At 54.6% G+C, this 12,261-nt stretch overlaps 1 protein-coding gene across 5 annotated transcripts in view; it reads left to right on the top strand.

The window, feature by feature from the left end:
* The window catches only part of DCTN1 (dynactin subunit 1), a 30,871-nt gene extending 19,112 nt beyond the window's left edge, over positions 1 to 11,759 (top strand). For 2 of the 5 annotated variants that reach the window (XM_007459400.1, XM_007459399.1), the window contains 25 exons: positions 940 to 1,131; positions 1,477 to 1,674; positions 1,825 to 2,029; positions 2,106 to 2,184; positions 2,297 to 2,456; positions 2,573 to 2,677; positions 2,859 to 3,050; positions 3,139 to 3,255; positions 3,503 to 3,655; positions 4,273 to 4,433; positions 4,539 to 4,707; positions 4,971 to 5,039; positions 5,277 to 5,339; positions 5,451 to 5,600; positions 5,762 to 5,923; positions 6,011 to 6,142; positions 6,374 to 6,499; positions 6,740 to 6,882; positions 7,156 to 7,322; positions 9,260 to 9,274; positions 9,467 to 9,600; positions 9,716 to 9,908; positions 10,151 to 10,230; positions 10,779 to 10,868; positions 11,277 to 11,414. In XM_007459400.1, coding sequence (XP_007459462.1) covers positions 940 to 1,131; positions 1,477 to 1,674; positions 1,825 to 2,029; positions 2,106 to 2,184; positions 2,297 to 2,456; positions 2,573 to 2,677; positions 2,859 to 3,050; positions 3,139 to 3,255; positions 3,503 to 3,655; positions 4,273 to 4,433; positions 4,539 to 4,707; positions 4,971 to 5,039; positions 5,277 to 5,339; positions 5,451 to 5,600; positions 5,762 to 5,923; positions 6,011 to 6,142; positions 6,374 to 6,499; positions 6,740 to 6,882; positions 7,156 to 7,322; positions 9,260 to 9,274; positions 9,467 to 9,600; positions 9,716 to 9,908; positions 10,151 to 10,230; positions 10,779 to 10,868; positions 11,277 to 11,414 — 3,393 coding nt within the window. Of the gene's footprint in view, positions 1 to 939; positions 1,132 to 1,476; positions 1,675 to 1,824; positions 2,030 to 2,105; positions 2,185 to 2,296; positions 2,457 to 2,572; positions 2,678 to 2,858; positions 3,051 to 3,138; positions 3,256 to 3,502; positions 3,656 to 4,272; positions 4,434 to 4,538; positions 4,708 to 4,970; positions 5,040 to 5,276; positions 5,340 to 5,450; positions 5,601 to 5,761; positions 5,924 to 6,010; positions 6,143 to 6,373; positions 6,500 to 6,739; positions 6,883 to 7,155; positions 7,323 to 9,259; positions 9,275 to 9,466; positions 9,601 to 9,715; positions 9,909 to 10,150; positions 10,231 to 10,778; positions 10,869 to 11,276 lie in introns of all 5 variants that reach the window. The other 3 variants (XM_007459398.1, XM_007459402.1, XM_007459401.1) reach the window with 2 other exon arrangements.
* The last annotated feature ends 502 nt before the right edge of the window (positions 11,760 to 12,261 follow it).

The following is a 12,261-nucleotide window of genomic DNA, read 5'->3' as shown; positions in this document are numbered from 1 at the left end:
GTGGGGGGGGGGGGGGGAGGGGCGGGGATTGGAAGAAAGGTGGAAAAACTTGGCAGTGTAAATGTCAGGAGATAAGGAGGTGGGTGTATCTGTGAAAGGCTTTGGGCATGTGGCCTCTGAGTGTCAGCCCATCGGGAGAGCTTCAGGGCTCAGCCCTGCAGGGAGGAGCACTGGGCAGGCCTGTCTGCTCCAGGGCCTCAGCTCCACAGGGGCCTGGGTAGTGTCATCTGATTAGAGCCCCTCTGTCTTGGAGGGAGGGAGGTGACAGATGGGTTGGCTGTACTGACCTTGTTTCAGAGGGGAGCCACGGATTACAACTTTCACCCTGGCTCTTTTACCTGCAGGGTCCCCTGAAGTAGATCAAGGGGAGGAGAATCAGCTTGATTTAAAGAGCTGGGGGGGCCTAGTACCCCCACTTTTAGCCCAGCCTTCTCTGGGAACATGAAAATTAGAGATCAGTCTGTTCTTTTTCTCTGGGAATGACACTGAGGCACTTTTTCCCTCTGGGGGAGGAGGGCACAGGCCCAGAGCAACAATGGGATTGGGAGTATTAAGAAATTGCTAGAATGATCACAAGTGGGTCACAGAAGGAATGGTCTGGGGAGTAAGGGATTCTGCTCTAAGGGGTTAGTGCCAGAGCTTGGAGGAATGTGGGGTCAGTGCCAAGGGAGGAGCATTGTAATCTTATGTCTTTTTCCATCCCTTCCTCTCCTGCCATCCTCTCACCCCCACCCTGCCCCGGTCCTTTGTCACTATCTCTGACTGTGTCATTTTCGTTTTGCTCATCACTGTTTCTCTGTTCTCATTGTGCTTTGATACTCTCTGCCTTTTTCCTTTTCTGTCACTTCCCTTACCATATTCTCATATTCTGCCTTACTCTATTTCACCACCCCTGTCCCCTACACTTTTTTCTGGTCTGCCCCTACCCTGTCTGAATAGCCCACCCGCCCAGCAAGCACTGGGGTAGCTGGGGCCAGTAGTTCCCTGGGCCCCTCTGGCTCAGCATCAGCAGGTGAGCTGAGCAGCAGTGAGCCCAGCACCCCAGCTCAGACTCCGCTGGCGGCACCGATCATCCCCACGCCAGCCCTCACCTCTCCTGGAGCAGCCCCACCGCTTCCTTCCCCATCTAAGGTAAGGTCTGGGGTTGGAGTGAAGAAGATCCAAGACACAAAAGGGCCTGTGACCCCTGGCAGGGTCTTCGAAGTTTCCCAGGGTTGGGGGAGACCCAGAACTTGGATTAGAAGATTGGGGGACACAGCATATAGGTATCCCATCACTGACTAAGCTCTTATACTCTCTGCCCTTCCACACTTTGCCCTTATGTATCAGGCTCTTCTCAGATGTTTGTATGCCACTTGCTTTGGCCCTGGGCCTGGAATGATGTCTGCACACATTCCGGTCCTTTCCACTCCAGCTCAGTCTTGATGGGGAAAACGGGGGAGGCTGTGCATAGACTGAAGGGTCTCTCCTTTGCAGGAGGAGGAGGGGCTGAGGGCCCAAGTGCGGGACCTGGAGGAGAAACTGGAGACCCTGCGACTGAAACGTGCAGAAGACAAGGCAAAGCTAAAAGAGCTGGAGAAACACAAGATTCAGCTGGAGCAGGTGCAGGAATGGAAAAGCAAAATGCAGGAGCAGCAGGCAGACCTGCAGCGGCGCCTCAAGGAGGCTCGGAAGGTGGGACTTGGGATGAAGAGGGTGTCTGGGGAGGCACGGGGCCCAAGGAAGTGTACTAGAAGCTGAAACTGGAGCCTGGAGTGTCCTGTGAGAAAGGGTGCATGAGGCAGCTCTGTGCTTGTACCCCAACCAACCTCCACTCCTCTTCAGGAAGCCAAGGAGGCCCTAGAGGCAAAGGAACGCTACATGGAGGAGATGGCTGACACTGCCGATGCCATCGAGATGGCCACTCTGGATAAGGAGATGGCCGAAGAGCGGGCTGAGTCCCTACAGCAAGAGGTGGAGGCACTGAAGGAGCGTGTGGATGAGCTCACCACTGATTTGGAGATCCTCAAGGCTGAGATTGAAGAGAAGGGTAAGGGGCCAGGAGCTGCTGGGGGCCAAATGGTGGGGTTGGAACTTTGTCTGAAAGTATTAATGGTTTTCCCCAGGCTCAGATGGCGCTGCGTCCAGTTATCAGCTCAAGCAGCTTGAGGAGCAGAATGCCCGCCTAAAGGATGCCCTAGTGAGGTAGGGTCCTCTCGCTGTGCGGCTCACTCTCCTGTCTCCAAATGTGTTAGAGCACCCACCACCCGGTGACTCCGACACACACTCTCTCTTCTCTCTCTCCATTTTCCCACAGAATGCGGGATCTTTCTTCCTCCGAGAAGCAGGAGCACGTGAAACTCCAGAAGCTCATGGAAAAGAAGAACCAAGAGCTGGAAGTTGTGAGGCAACAGCGGGAGCGTCTGCAGGAGGAGCTGAGCCAGGCAGAGAGCACCATTGATGAGCTCAAGGAGCAGGTCTGGGGAGCCCAGCGCCTTGCCCAGAGCACCTCCACTGACTCGCTTCTGTTATAGGCACCTTCTGTTTCTGGGTACCTTTCAGCCCTTCTCCTTGTTCCCTCTCTGTAACACAGGTGGATGCTGCTCTGGGTGCTGAGGAGATGGTGGAGATGCTGACAGACCGGAACCTGAATCTGGAAGAGAAAGTGCGGGAATTGAGAGAAACCGTGGGGGACTTGGTAAGAGAAGAGCAGACTCTGACTCATGACCCCGATGGAGGGTATTTGGAAGTGACTTGCTGAGAGAAGGGCTGACATGTGACCCCTGACCTTTGAGTAGGAGGCGTGGTGAGTGAACCCACCCTGGCCTGCTACCCTGACTCTGACTTTCCTTTGCCTCAACTCCCCTGTGGCCTCCCAGGAAGCAATGAATGAAATGAACGATGAGCTGCAGGAGAATGCACGTGAGACAGAACTGGAGCTGCGGGAGCAGCTGGATATGGCGGGTGCACGGGTGCGAGAGGCCCAGAAGCGTGTGGAGGCTGCCCAGGAGACAGTTGCAGACTATCAGCAAACCATCAAGAAGTATCGCCAGCTGACCGCCCACCTGCAGGTGCCTCATACCCGCTACTCTCTGCCCACCATCTCCCCGGGGCTCCCTGAGGACCCAGCTGTGCCTCATTGTCTGTCCCTGTTCCCAGGATGTGAACCGGGAACTGACAAACCAGCAGGAAGCATCTGTGGAGAGGCAGCAGCAGCCACCCCCAGAGACATTTGACTTCAAAATCAAGTTTGCTGAGACTAAGGCCCATGCCAAGGTCAGGAAAGTGGGTGGGTCGCAGAGGGCTGAGTGTTGGGGACCCCAGCCTGGGTGTGGCGGTGGGCTGATGTGGTGTGGGGTTCTGGGCTTCAGCTTCCTGGATGGGGAGCGTGCTTTGTGTGGTGGTTTGGAAGACTCCTGGCCTGGGCCTGTCCTAGAAGCAGGGGACGTGGTGGAGCACGGCATGGTGGTTATGAGGCTCTCTGCAGCCTGGCTGAGAGCCCACCTCCCTGTCTACCTCACAGGCAATTGAGATGGAATTGAGGCAGATGGAGGTGGCACAGGCCAACCGGCACATGTCCCTGCTGACAGCCTTCATGCCTGACAGCTTCCTTCGGCCAGGTGGGGACCATGACTGCGTCCTGGTGCTGCTGCTCATGCCTCGTCTCATTTGCAAGGTATGGTCTATCAATCACGTGCCCAACAGGAATCTGTTGAACTTGCTGTGAACCAGGCATTGAGGATGCCAAGTGAAGATAACAGTCATTCTCCCTGCTCACAGAGTTTATGATGTAGTGGAGGAACAGAGTCAACAAAGTCACAGATGGATGTACATTACAGATGGCATGTTGTGAAGGGGAGATGGCATGTTGTGAAGTGAAGGTAGCGTTTTTGAGAGAGCATGGTCGGAGAGCCGATTTAGATAGAGGGATGTCACTGAAGGAATGACATTTGAGGCCAGACTGAGAAGATGACTAGGAGTTAGTGGGGAGGTAATTGTCAGGATAGCATTCTAGGTAGAAAGGTAGCAGGAGCAGCAGCTTTAAGGCGGGAAAGAGCTTGGTCCCACTGGTCCTGCCACCCTTTCATCCCCACATCCCAAATCTTCATAACCACCAGTAATCACATCATTACCCTTTCCCCATGTGATAGTCCCTGCCCATCTAAGAGCTGTTTCTGCTTTCTCCCCCATGTATCCATGCCCCCTACATAGTTGCTCAGCTCTCTATATTCCTGAGTCTGTGTTCTCCATCCTCTGCTCTGAGCCCCAGGTCTCTGGTGCTTCTTCCCACAGGCAGAGCTAATCCGGAAGCAGGCCCAGGAGAAATTTGAACTAAGTGAGAACTGTTCAGAGCGGCCAGGACTTCGAGGAGCTGTGGGGGAGCAGCTCAGCTTTGCTGCTGGGCTGGTGTATTCGCTGAGTTTGCTGCAGGCCACACTCCACCGTTATGAGCAGTAAGTAACCCCTGACCTCTACTCCAGGGCCATGGGTCCGAGATTGGCTGGAACTGAGATTGCCTGGTAGACCCTGGCCTCACAGGGCCCTTCTCTGGTCTCTAGTGCCCTCTCTCAGTGCAGTGTGGACATGTATAAGAAGGTGGGCAGCCTCTACCCTGAGATGAGTGCCCACGAACGCTCCTTGGATTTTCTCATTGAGCTGCTGCACAAGGATCAGCTGGATGAGACTGTCAACGTAGAGCCTCTCACCAAAGCCATCAAGTACTACCAGGTCTGGGGCGAGAATTCAGCCTTGGCACAGGAGGGAGGGAGGGTTTCTTCTGCTGGAGGCTGTTGCCAGTGTAGCCAGGGTTGTATGTCCCAGGCTGATGGCTTGAGGCTCGTAGATGGACTCACCTTAGGATGCAGCTCCTTGAGGGTTTTGGATGCTCTCATACCTCTGGAGTCCTGTGATGACAGGGTCAAATTGCAGTTTGGGAAGAATTCTCCATTCTTCCAAGGCCTAAAGACTGTTTCTTTGCCATCCCTCCTCAGCATCTGTACAGCATCCACCTCTCTGAACAACCAGAGGACAGTACCATGCAGCTGGCTGACCACATTAAGGTGAGGTGTCTGGGCCAGTGGCTGAGCCCCTTATAGAGATCAGAAATGGAAGACATCAGATCACACCCTCAAGGGGTGTCACATAAGACTGGAACAGGGTCACTAAGGCCAGATCAGGGAAGCCAGAGGACCCACTTATGGATGGGGGCCAGCCGAGGGCAGAGACTTCTTAGAGATGGTGATGGGGCAGAAGGGCTCCTGTTGGGGGCTGACAATGACCTGCTTCTGTCCTCACAGTTCACCCAGAGTGCCCTGGACTGCATGAGTGTGGAGGTGGGACGGCTGCGGGCCTTCTTGCAGGTGAGAGCACAGCTACATCTATTTGAGCTCCTCTTCCTTTTTAGTCCCCACCTCCTTGCCCCAGCCCTAATGCTGACTTGGCTCTCCATCTGTTTCCTATTCCCTGAGTAGGGTGGGCAGGAGGCTTCAGATATTGCACTCCTGCTCCGGGACCTGGAAACTTCGTGCAGTGATATCCGCCAGTTCTGCAAGAAGATCCGGAGGCGAATGCCAGGGACAGATGCTCCTGGGATCCCAGCTGCACTGGCCTTCGGACCACAGGTTTGGGCTGTGAAGGGGGATGGGAAGGAAGCCAAGTAGAACCAGGAGGGGCCCGGCATGTCAAGATCTGGATATGGTCAGGGGACAAGAATGGTTTTGAGGTAGCTGGGAGCTGTGGTGCTGGGCCCAGAGTGGGCTCCTGACTCTGGCCTGTTGCACAGGTATCTGACACACTCCTAGACTGCAGGAAACACCTGACGTGGGTAGTGGCTGTGCTGCAGGAGGTGGCTGCTGCTGCTGCCCAGCTCATTGCCCCGCTGGCAGAGAATGAAGGCCTGCCTGTGGCTGCCCTGGAGGAGCTGGCTTTCAAAGCAGGCGAGCAGGTGGGCTGGGAAGGCTGGGCAGAAGGTGGTAATGGGGCAGTCATATGGCCAGTTTGGGGTTTTCACTACTGCCCTTGACACCTGCAGATCTACGGAACCCCCTGCAGCAGCCCCTATGAGTGTCTGCGCCAGTCATGCAACATCTTGATCAGCACCATGAACAAGTTGGCCACAGCCATGCAGGAGGGAGAGTATGATGCAGAACGGCCCCCTAGCAAGGTGGGTGGGGTAGCTCCTTGGAGGGCCTCCAGGGGCCTGGAGGAGCAGGACTTGGAGAGCTGCTGGTAATTGTGGGAGGGAGGGCTGGGCAGCAGCAGGAAGGAATCTGGGGAGCACCATCCTGCTTCAGAGGCAAGGAGAAGATTTTCCCTGTGACTGGATCTCTGAAAGGAGTGCCTTGATGCCCTCCTCTCCCTATCCCTGCCCTCTGTCTCCTGTCCCTACCCTTAGCCTCCCCCAGTTGAGCTGCGGGCTGCAGCCCTTCGTGCAGAGATCACAGATGCTGAAGGCCTGGGCTTGAAGCTTGAAGATCGAGAGACCGTTATTAAGGAGTTGAAGAAGTCACTCAAGATCAAGGTGAGGATAGGGAAGGCTCAGTATCTGGGGGACCAGGACATAGCATAGGGCACAGGGAAGCAGTGAGTGTTGGTGATCATAACTGAGGGGGGCTGGAGGCTGAGTGGGGAGAAGTGGCACCTGTGATCAGTGGGAGTTCTCGTGGGCCCTCAGGAAGCTTTCTATCTCATGGTCTATTCCAGGTCTCTGGGGGGCCATGGGAGGGTGTAAGGGAACTAGACGCTCTCTGCCCTCATCCAGGGGGAAGAGCTCAGTGAGGCCAATGTGCGGCTGAGCCTCCTGGAGAAGAAGCTGGACAGTGCAGCCAAGGATGCAGATGAGCGCATCGAGAAAGTCCAGACCCGGCTGGAGGAGACCCAGGCACTGCTGCGGAAGAAGGAGAAGTCAGGCACCTTCCCAGGCCCCTGCTCACTCCACCCCTCCCTCCTTCCAGCAGCTCCCTGCCGCCTAGCCCAGGGCCTCTTGTAGTGAGACTCCCCAGGGGGACAGACGCCATCTTCCTTCCCAGCTGACATCCCCATCATCTCATCCCAATCTGAGCCTCTTCTGCCTCTGGCTCCTCACCAGTAGGGCTACTCCAAGGACTCAGTTAGGACTGAGAAGGGGGAGTGGGGCCATGGGGAAGGGACACTGTCCAAGCCCAGATTCTTTCACAGAGAGTTCGAGGAGACGATGGATGCACTTCAGGCTGACATCGACCAGCTGGAGGCAGAGAAAGCAGAGTTAAAGCAGCGATTGAACAGCCAGTCCAAGCGCACAATCGAGGGGCTCCGGGGTCCCCCTCCCTCGGGTATTGCTACCCTGGTGTCTGGCATTGCTGGTGGTGAGTGCAGTGGGACAGGCAGCACTAGCCCAGAGGAGATTGGATGGCCCCCCTCCTGCCCTTGGTTTCAGTTTGACTTCTGCCCCCCTCTTTTACCCCTGGATATTCAACCAGGAATATGCTTGCCCAGTTTCAGTCTGTGGCAACTTTTTTTTTTTTAATGAATTTATTTATTTTTGGCTGCATTGGGTCTTCCTTGCTGCGCGCGGGCTTCTCATTGCGGTGGCTTCTCTTGTGGAGCATGGGCTCTAGGCGCGCGGGCTTCAGTAGTTGTGGCTCGTGGGCTCTAGAGCACAGGCTCAGTAGTTGTGGCACGTGGGCTTAGTTCCGTGGCATGTGGGATCCTCCTGGACCAGGGCTCAAACCCGTGTCCCCTGCATTGGCAGGTGGATTCTTAACCACTACTCCACCAGGGAAGCCCTCTGGTAACTTTCACCAAGTTTTTACTTCTCCTTGAAGATATGTGCAGAGTTCTGACCAAGGTGGGGCAGTGGGGCCTTACCAAGTTGTTGGTGAAGCTCAGAATTACAGTGACAGTTGGACTCTAGTAGATGTCCCTTCTGCGTCTACAGTCTGGCTTTTCTGTCCCAGCCCTGTATTCCAGAGGGTCATCAGCCTGCAGCAGGCTGGGCTAACTGCTGTGGTATCCACAGCAGTGGGTGGTGCTTGCTCTTGATTCCTCCTCTGCTTGGGCACTGCATTTTTTTCTTCCCCACTGAGTTCACGTGGCTTCACCCTATAGAGTAGTTGTCTCTTCCATTGCTGAATTCTCCCAGTTTCACTTGGGGCTTGTGTTCTGACCTTTGCCTGGTCTCTTAGTGTGGTCAGGGCTCCTTACCTGGAGTTTTTCTGGCTTCCAGGCCTAGTCTCCTTAGTTTCCTGACCAAGGAGGCGGCCACCACCATATTAGTTCTCATCTACCGTGTAGTTTGGTTTTTGTTCTCTCTTCAGTTTCTTACTTACCCTTCTCACCTCCAGAAGACAAACTCCTTGTAATGGAATTAAATCCTCAGGATCTCTAGATCTCCCCTGCTGTGCTTGCCTTGTCAGCTGGCCTTACCTAGGGTCTTGTCCTCATGAAAGCCCCCGTCACTGGTGCCACTTGACCCTGAAAGTGACCAAGCATCTTCTTTTTTTTTTTTTTTTTGCGGTACGTGGGCCTCTCACTGTTGTGGCCTCTCCCGCCGCGGAGCACAGGCTCCAGACGCGCAGGCTCAGCGGCCATGGCTCACAGGCCCAGCCGCTCTGCGGCACGTGGGATCCTCCCACACTGGGGCACGAACCTGCATCCCCTGCATCGGCAGGCGGACTCCCAACCACTGCGCCACCAGGGAAGCCCCCAAGCATCTTCTTGACTTTAGACTCTTGTGGTGCAGACGGCTCCATGTTCCTTGGGAGGGGAGTCTCCAGAATTACCGCATTGCGTCATTTTAGCATAGGCTCTTTAAACAAATATTGGTTCTTAGTTTGTGAAACTTCACACCAGAAAAAGGGTGACTTTTGTCTCAGAGCACGGGGGAACCTGAGGAACATGGGAATGTGTCTACATCCTCCACTTAAGTTTTGCTGCTAGGGAGCACTAAGGGTGCAGACATATCAGGGTTTCAGGAGCGTTCCGTCTGCCCTTCTGGGAGCTGGAGTCTGAGGCAGGGAGGCAAGAATGGCCTCAAGTGCTTCTCCTCCTGCGCACACTCCCGCTGCCACTCTTCCTCACGTGTTGCACCCTGTATCGTGGCCTGGCTCCCCTTTTCTGTCTTTCACACATATTTGCTCTTTCCCCAAAAGTAGAGGCAGGGTCTTGTTAGAGGAGGTATGATGATTAGGAAAAAAAATCTTCCTGCATGCCCAGGATTCCTCTAGTATGTCCCCCTCACTCCCAAATCATCTAATTCCTCTCTCCTCTTTTCCTGCTCCCCAATGGGCTATCCTGAGCACAGAAGAACAGCAGCGAGGTAGAGACCCATCCTGGTGGGGGGTTAACAGGGCTGGTGGGAATTGGGGCTGGGGGAGCAGGGTGAGACTACCCCCTTGGGAGCAATCAAGACTGGAGGTAGGAGGGGATAAGGAAAGGGGATGAGTAGGGATGGAGCCCATCTTCAGCCTTCTGCACCTGGGGCTCATGACGTTTGTTATGGTACCCATAGGAGGTGCCTCTGGGCAGGCTCCGGGATCTGTGCCAGGCCCAGGGCTGGTGAAGGACTCACCACTGCTGCTTCAGCAGATCTCTGCCATGAGGCTGCACATCTCCCAGCTCCAGCATGAGAACAGCATCCTCAAGGTGAGGAGGTCACAGGGAGGATGGGTAGAGGTGGAGTGTAACTGCCTCATTGATGATAGATGGCAGGGCCTTCTATCACTTATTACTGGTACCCTTCTTCCCCCTTCCCCCACAGGGAGCCCAGATGAAGGCATCCTTAGCAGCCCTGCCCCCTCTGCACGTGGCAAAGCTCTCTCTCCTACCCCGTGAAGGCCCTGGCAGTGATCTAGCTGCTGGAGTGCTGTATCGTAAGACTAACCAGCTGCTGGAGACATTGAATCAGTTGAGCGCACATACCCATGTCGTGGACATCACCCGCACCAGCCCTGGTATGGACCAGCCAAATCCTGAGATGGAAAACACACCCCTTCCCCTTGCCCCAGGCAATTCCCACGCCAGAGAGGCTCTTCCTAGCACTGCCCTTTGGTCTCAGTGTTCGATTTGCTTGATTCACTTACTCTCTTACATGTCTACTCCATGAGCGGGTCCAGTATCTGCACTAATGACCCTTAATCTAGTACAGCTGCCTGCCTGGGCCTTGGTGGGCCTCACTAGCCTTCTATCCCCACAGCTGCCAAGAGCCCATCGGCCCAGCTCCTGGAGCAAGTGGCTCAGCTCAAGTCCCTAAGCGACACCATCGAGAAGCTCAAGGTTAGTTTAGACCCTGCCCTTTCTCACCCGACAGTGCCCACTTCAGAGCATTCCGTGGTGGAGCCCCTAGCATGTTCATTTCCACAAGGACTCCCAGGGTTCCTGGGGGCCCATCCCTGTGCTAGATGACACACTGGGGAGGAGATGGAAGGGGAGACAGGATTCCTGCCTTGGGAACCTGCCCTCACTCCCAAACAGATTCTCATCAACAGAAAACAGATTCTTATCAACAAAGTGGGTTGAGCTAGGATTATCTTTAGAGTGTGTGGTTTCAGGCACAACTTCTGTCAGAGCTGATATTACTGCAGAGTAGAATGGTTGGAAATGGCTTCCCAGAAGCTATAGAATCTGAGTTGAGCCTTAAAAGAGTAAGTATCTGTAAAGTAAGGATGTTGGGTAGGGATGGGATTGGAGTTGAGAGCAAAAGTATTAAGATGAAGAGGATTGGTCCCTGCTTCTTTGGTATTAGTGTTCCTTCCTGTGAGACCAGGGAGGTACTGGGCTAGCCTGTGGGGGTCCCCTAAATGAATCCTTTTCCCCTCTGTCAGGATGAGGTCCTTAAGGAGACTGTATCTCAGCGCCCTGGAGCCACGGTCCCCACTGACTTTGCTACCTTCCCTTCATCAGCCTTCCTCAGGGTAAGAGGGAGTGGGGGAGGGGGATGGGCAGTATGGAGGGCTCAGGTGGGTCCTTCCCCTCCCCTCCAGAGTTTGAAGAGGCTTCTAGGGTCTCAGGTCCAACAACTGAACATCCTGAGAAATCTGGCCAAGTCTTACTTGCAAGTATCTTAAGAGTGCTTGCATTGCTTCCTGAAATTCCAATATTTTAGCAGTTAAACATCTTCTATGACTTTTGACATCAGAAGGGGCTCAAAACTCCCTTGTCAGGCTGTGCACCTCAATTCTGATTTGGAAAATGTGGTCATTATAGCCTAACAGCCTCAAAGCCTCAGTCACCCAGGGTCTCAGTGCTCAGGGACCCTGTCAGTGGCACACAGCTCAAGTGAGCCCCTGACCTGGAGGCCTCTTCCCCTTCCCAACTCCCAGGCCAAGGAAGAGCAGCAGGACGACACTGTATACATGGGCAAAGTGACCTTCTCGTGTGCTGCTGGCCTTGGACAGCGACACCGGCTGGTGCTCACCCAGGAGCAGCTGCACCAGCTTCATGGTCGCCTCATCTCGTAAATGCTCCTTCCCTCGCTGTCCTCTTCTGCACTCAGCCCTCCTGGTGCTGCTCTGCCTGATGCATAGCCACTGGGTAGCCCCAGGTAGAACCGCCTGTGTAAAGCTGTTCCTGCACCTTTCAGCTTCACTCCCACCTGTCAGTGCCCTGCCCCTGCCCCTTGACCTGGTTCCCCTATTTTCATTCCCTGACCTCTGCTGGAACTTGCTGTTCAATTGCTCCCTCCTTCCTGAGGAGACTCAGGGGCCGTGGTGGGTAGGTAGGCTGAGACCCCACCACCAAAGGTCAAGTGAGGTCTCCCTGTTTGAGGACTTCACCCCTTGATTAAAGTCACTTCTGCTTCAGTGTTCTCTGTGTGGTGTTGGGAGTGGGACTTGGGCCATTTGGCTCAGAGCAGGAGTGGAGGAGAAGGGATGCTGAGGAGGCTTTGGCTGGGTCACATTTGAAGGTCTCCCTCTAGTGACCAGTAGAAAGCCATGTTCCTCAAATTTGTGTGCAGTAAGTTTCTCGGAGCAAGGGGAAAAGGGCTAGACCACGGGCTTAGCTCCTGAGTTCATTTATGGAGTTAGGAGGCCAGGAGTATGTAGTCTCTGCCAGCAGGCCTGCCTCTGCTTTCTGGATCTTCCACTGCTCTTCAGGCCAGTGTTTGGAGCTGGGCTAATGGTATGATCATCACCCCAGACAACTTTCTGATGCACTGGCACAGTCTCCCCATAAGATCTGGGGCCTCTCAGAGGGAACATTTATTAAGCAAGGGAAGACCAAAGCAAAAGACCAGTAAGAAAGGATAGAAGTTGCAAAAGCTGCTCCCAAGTCCCACTACAAATTAGTATCACCTGGGGAGCTCCT

Source organism: Lipotes vexillifer, unplaced genomic scaffold (assembly GCF_000442215.2).
Source record: "Lipotes vexillifer unplaced genomic scaffold, Lipotes_vexillifer_v1.1 scaffold51, whole genome shotgun sequence".
NCBI lineage: Eukaryota > Metazoa > Chordata > Mammalia > Artiodactyla > Lipotidae > Lipotes > Lipotes vexillifer.
Note: the sequence above shows the minus strand (reverse complement) of the source record. Positions and strands in the feature narration are given on the sequence as shown.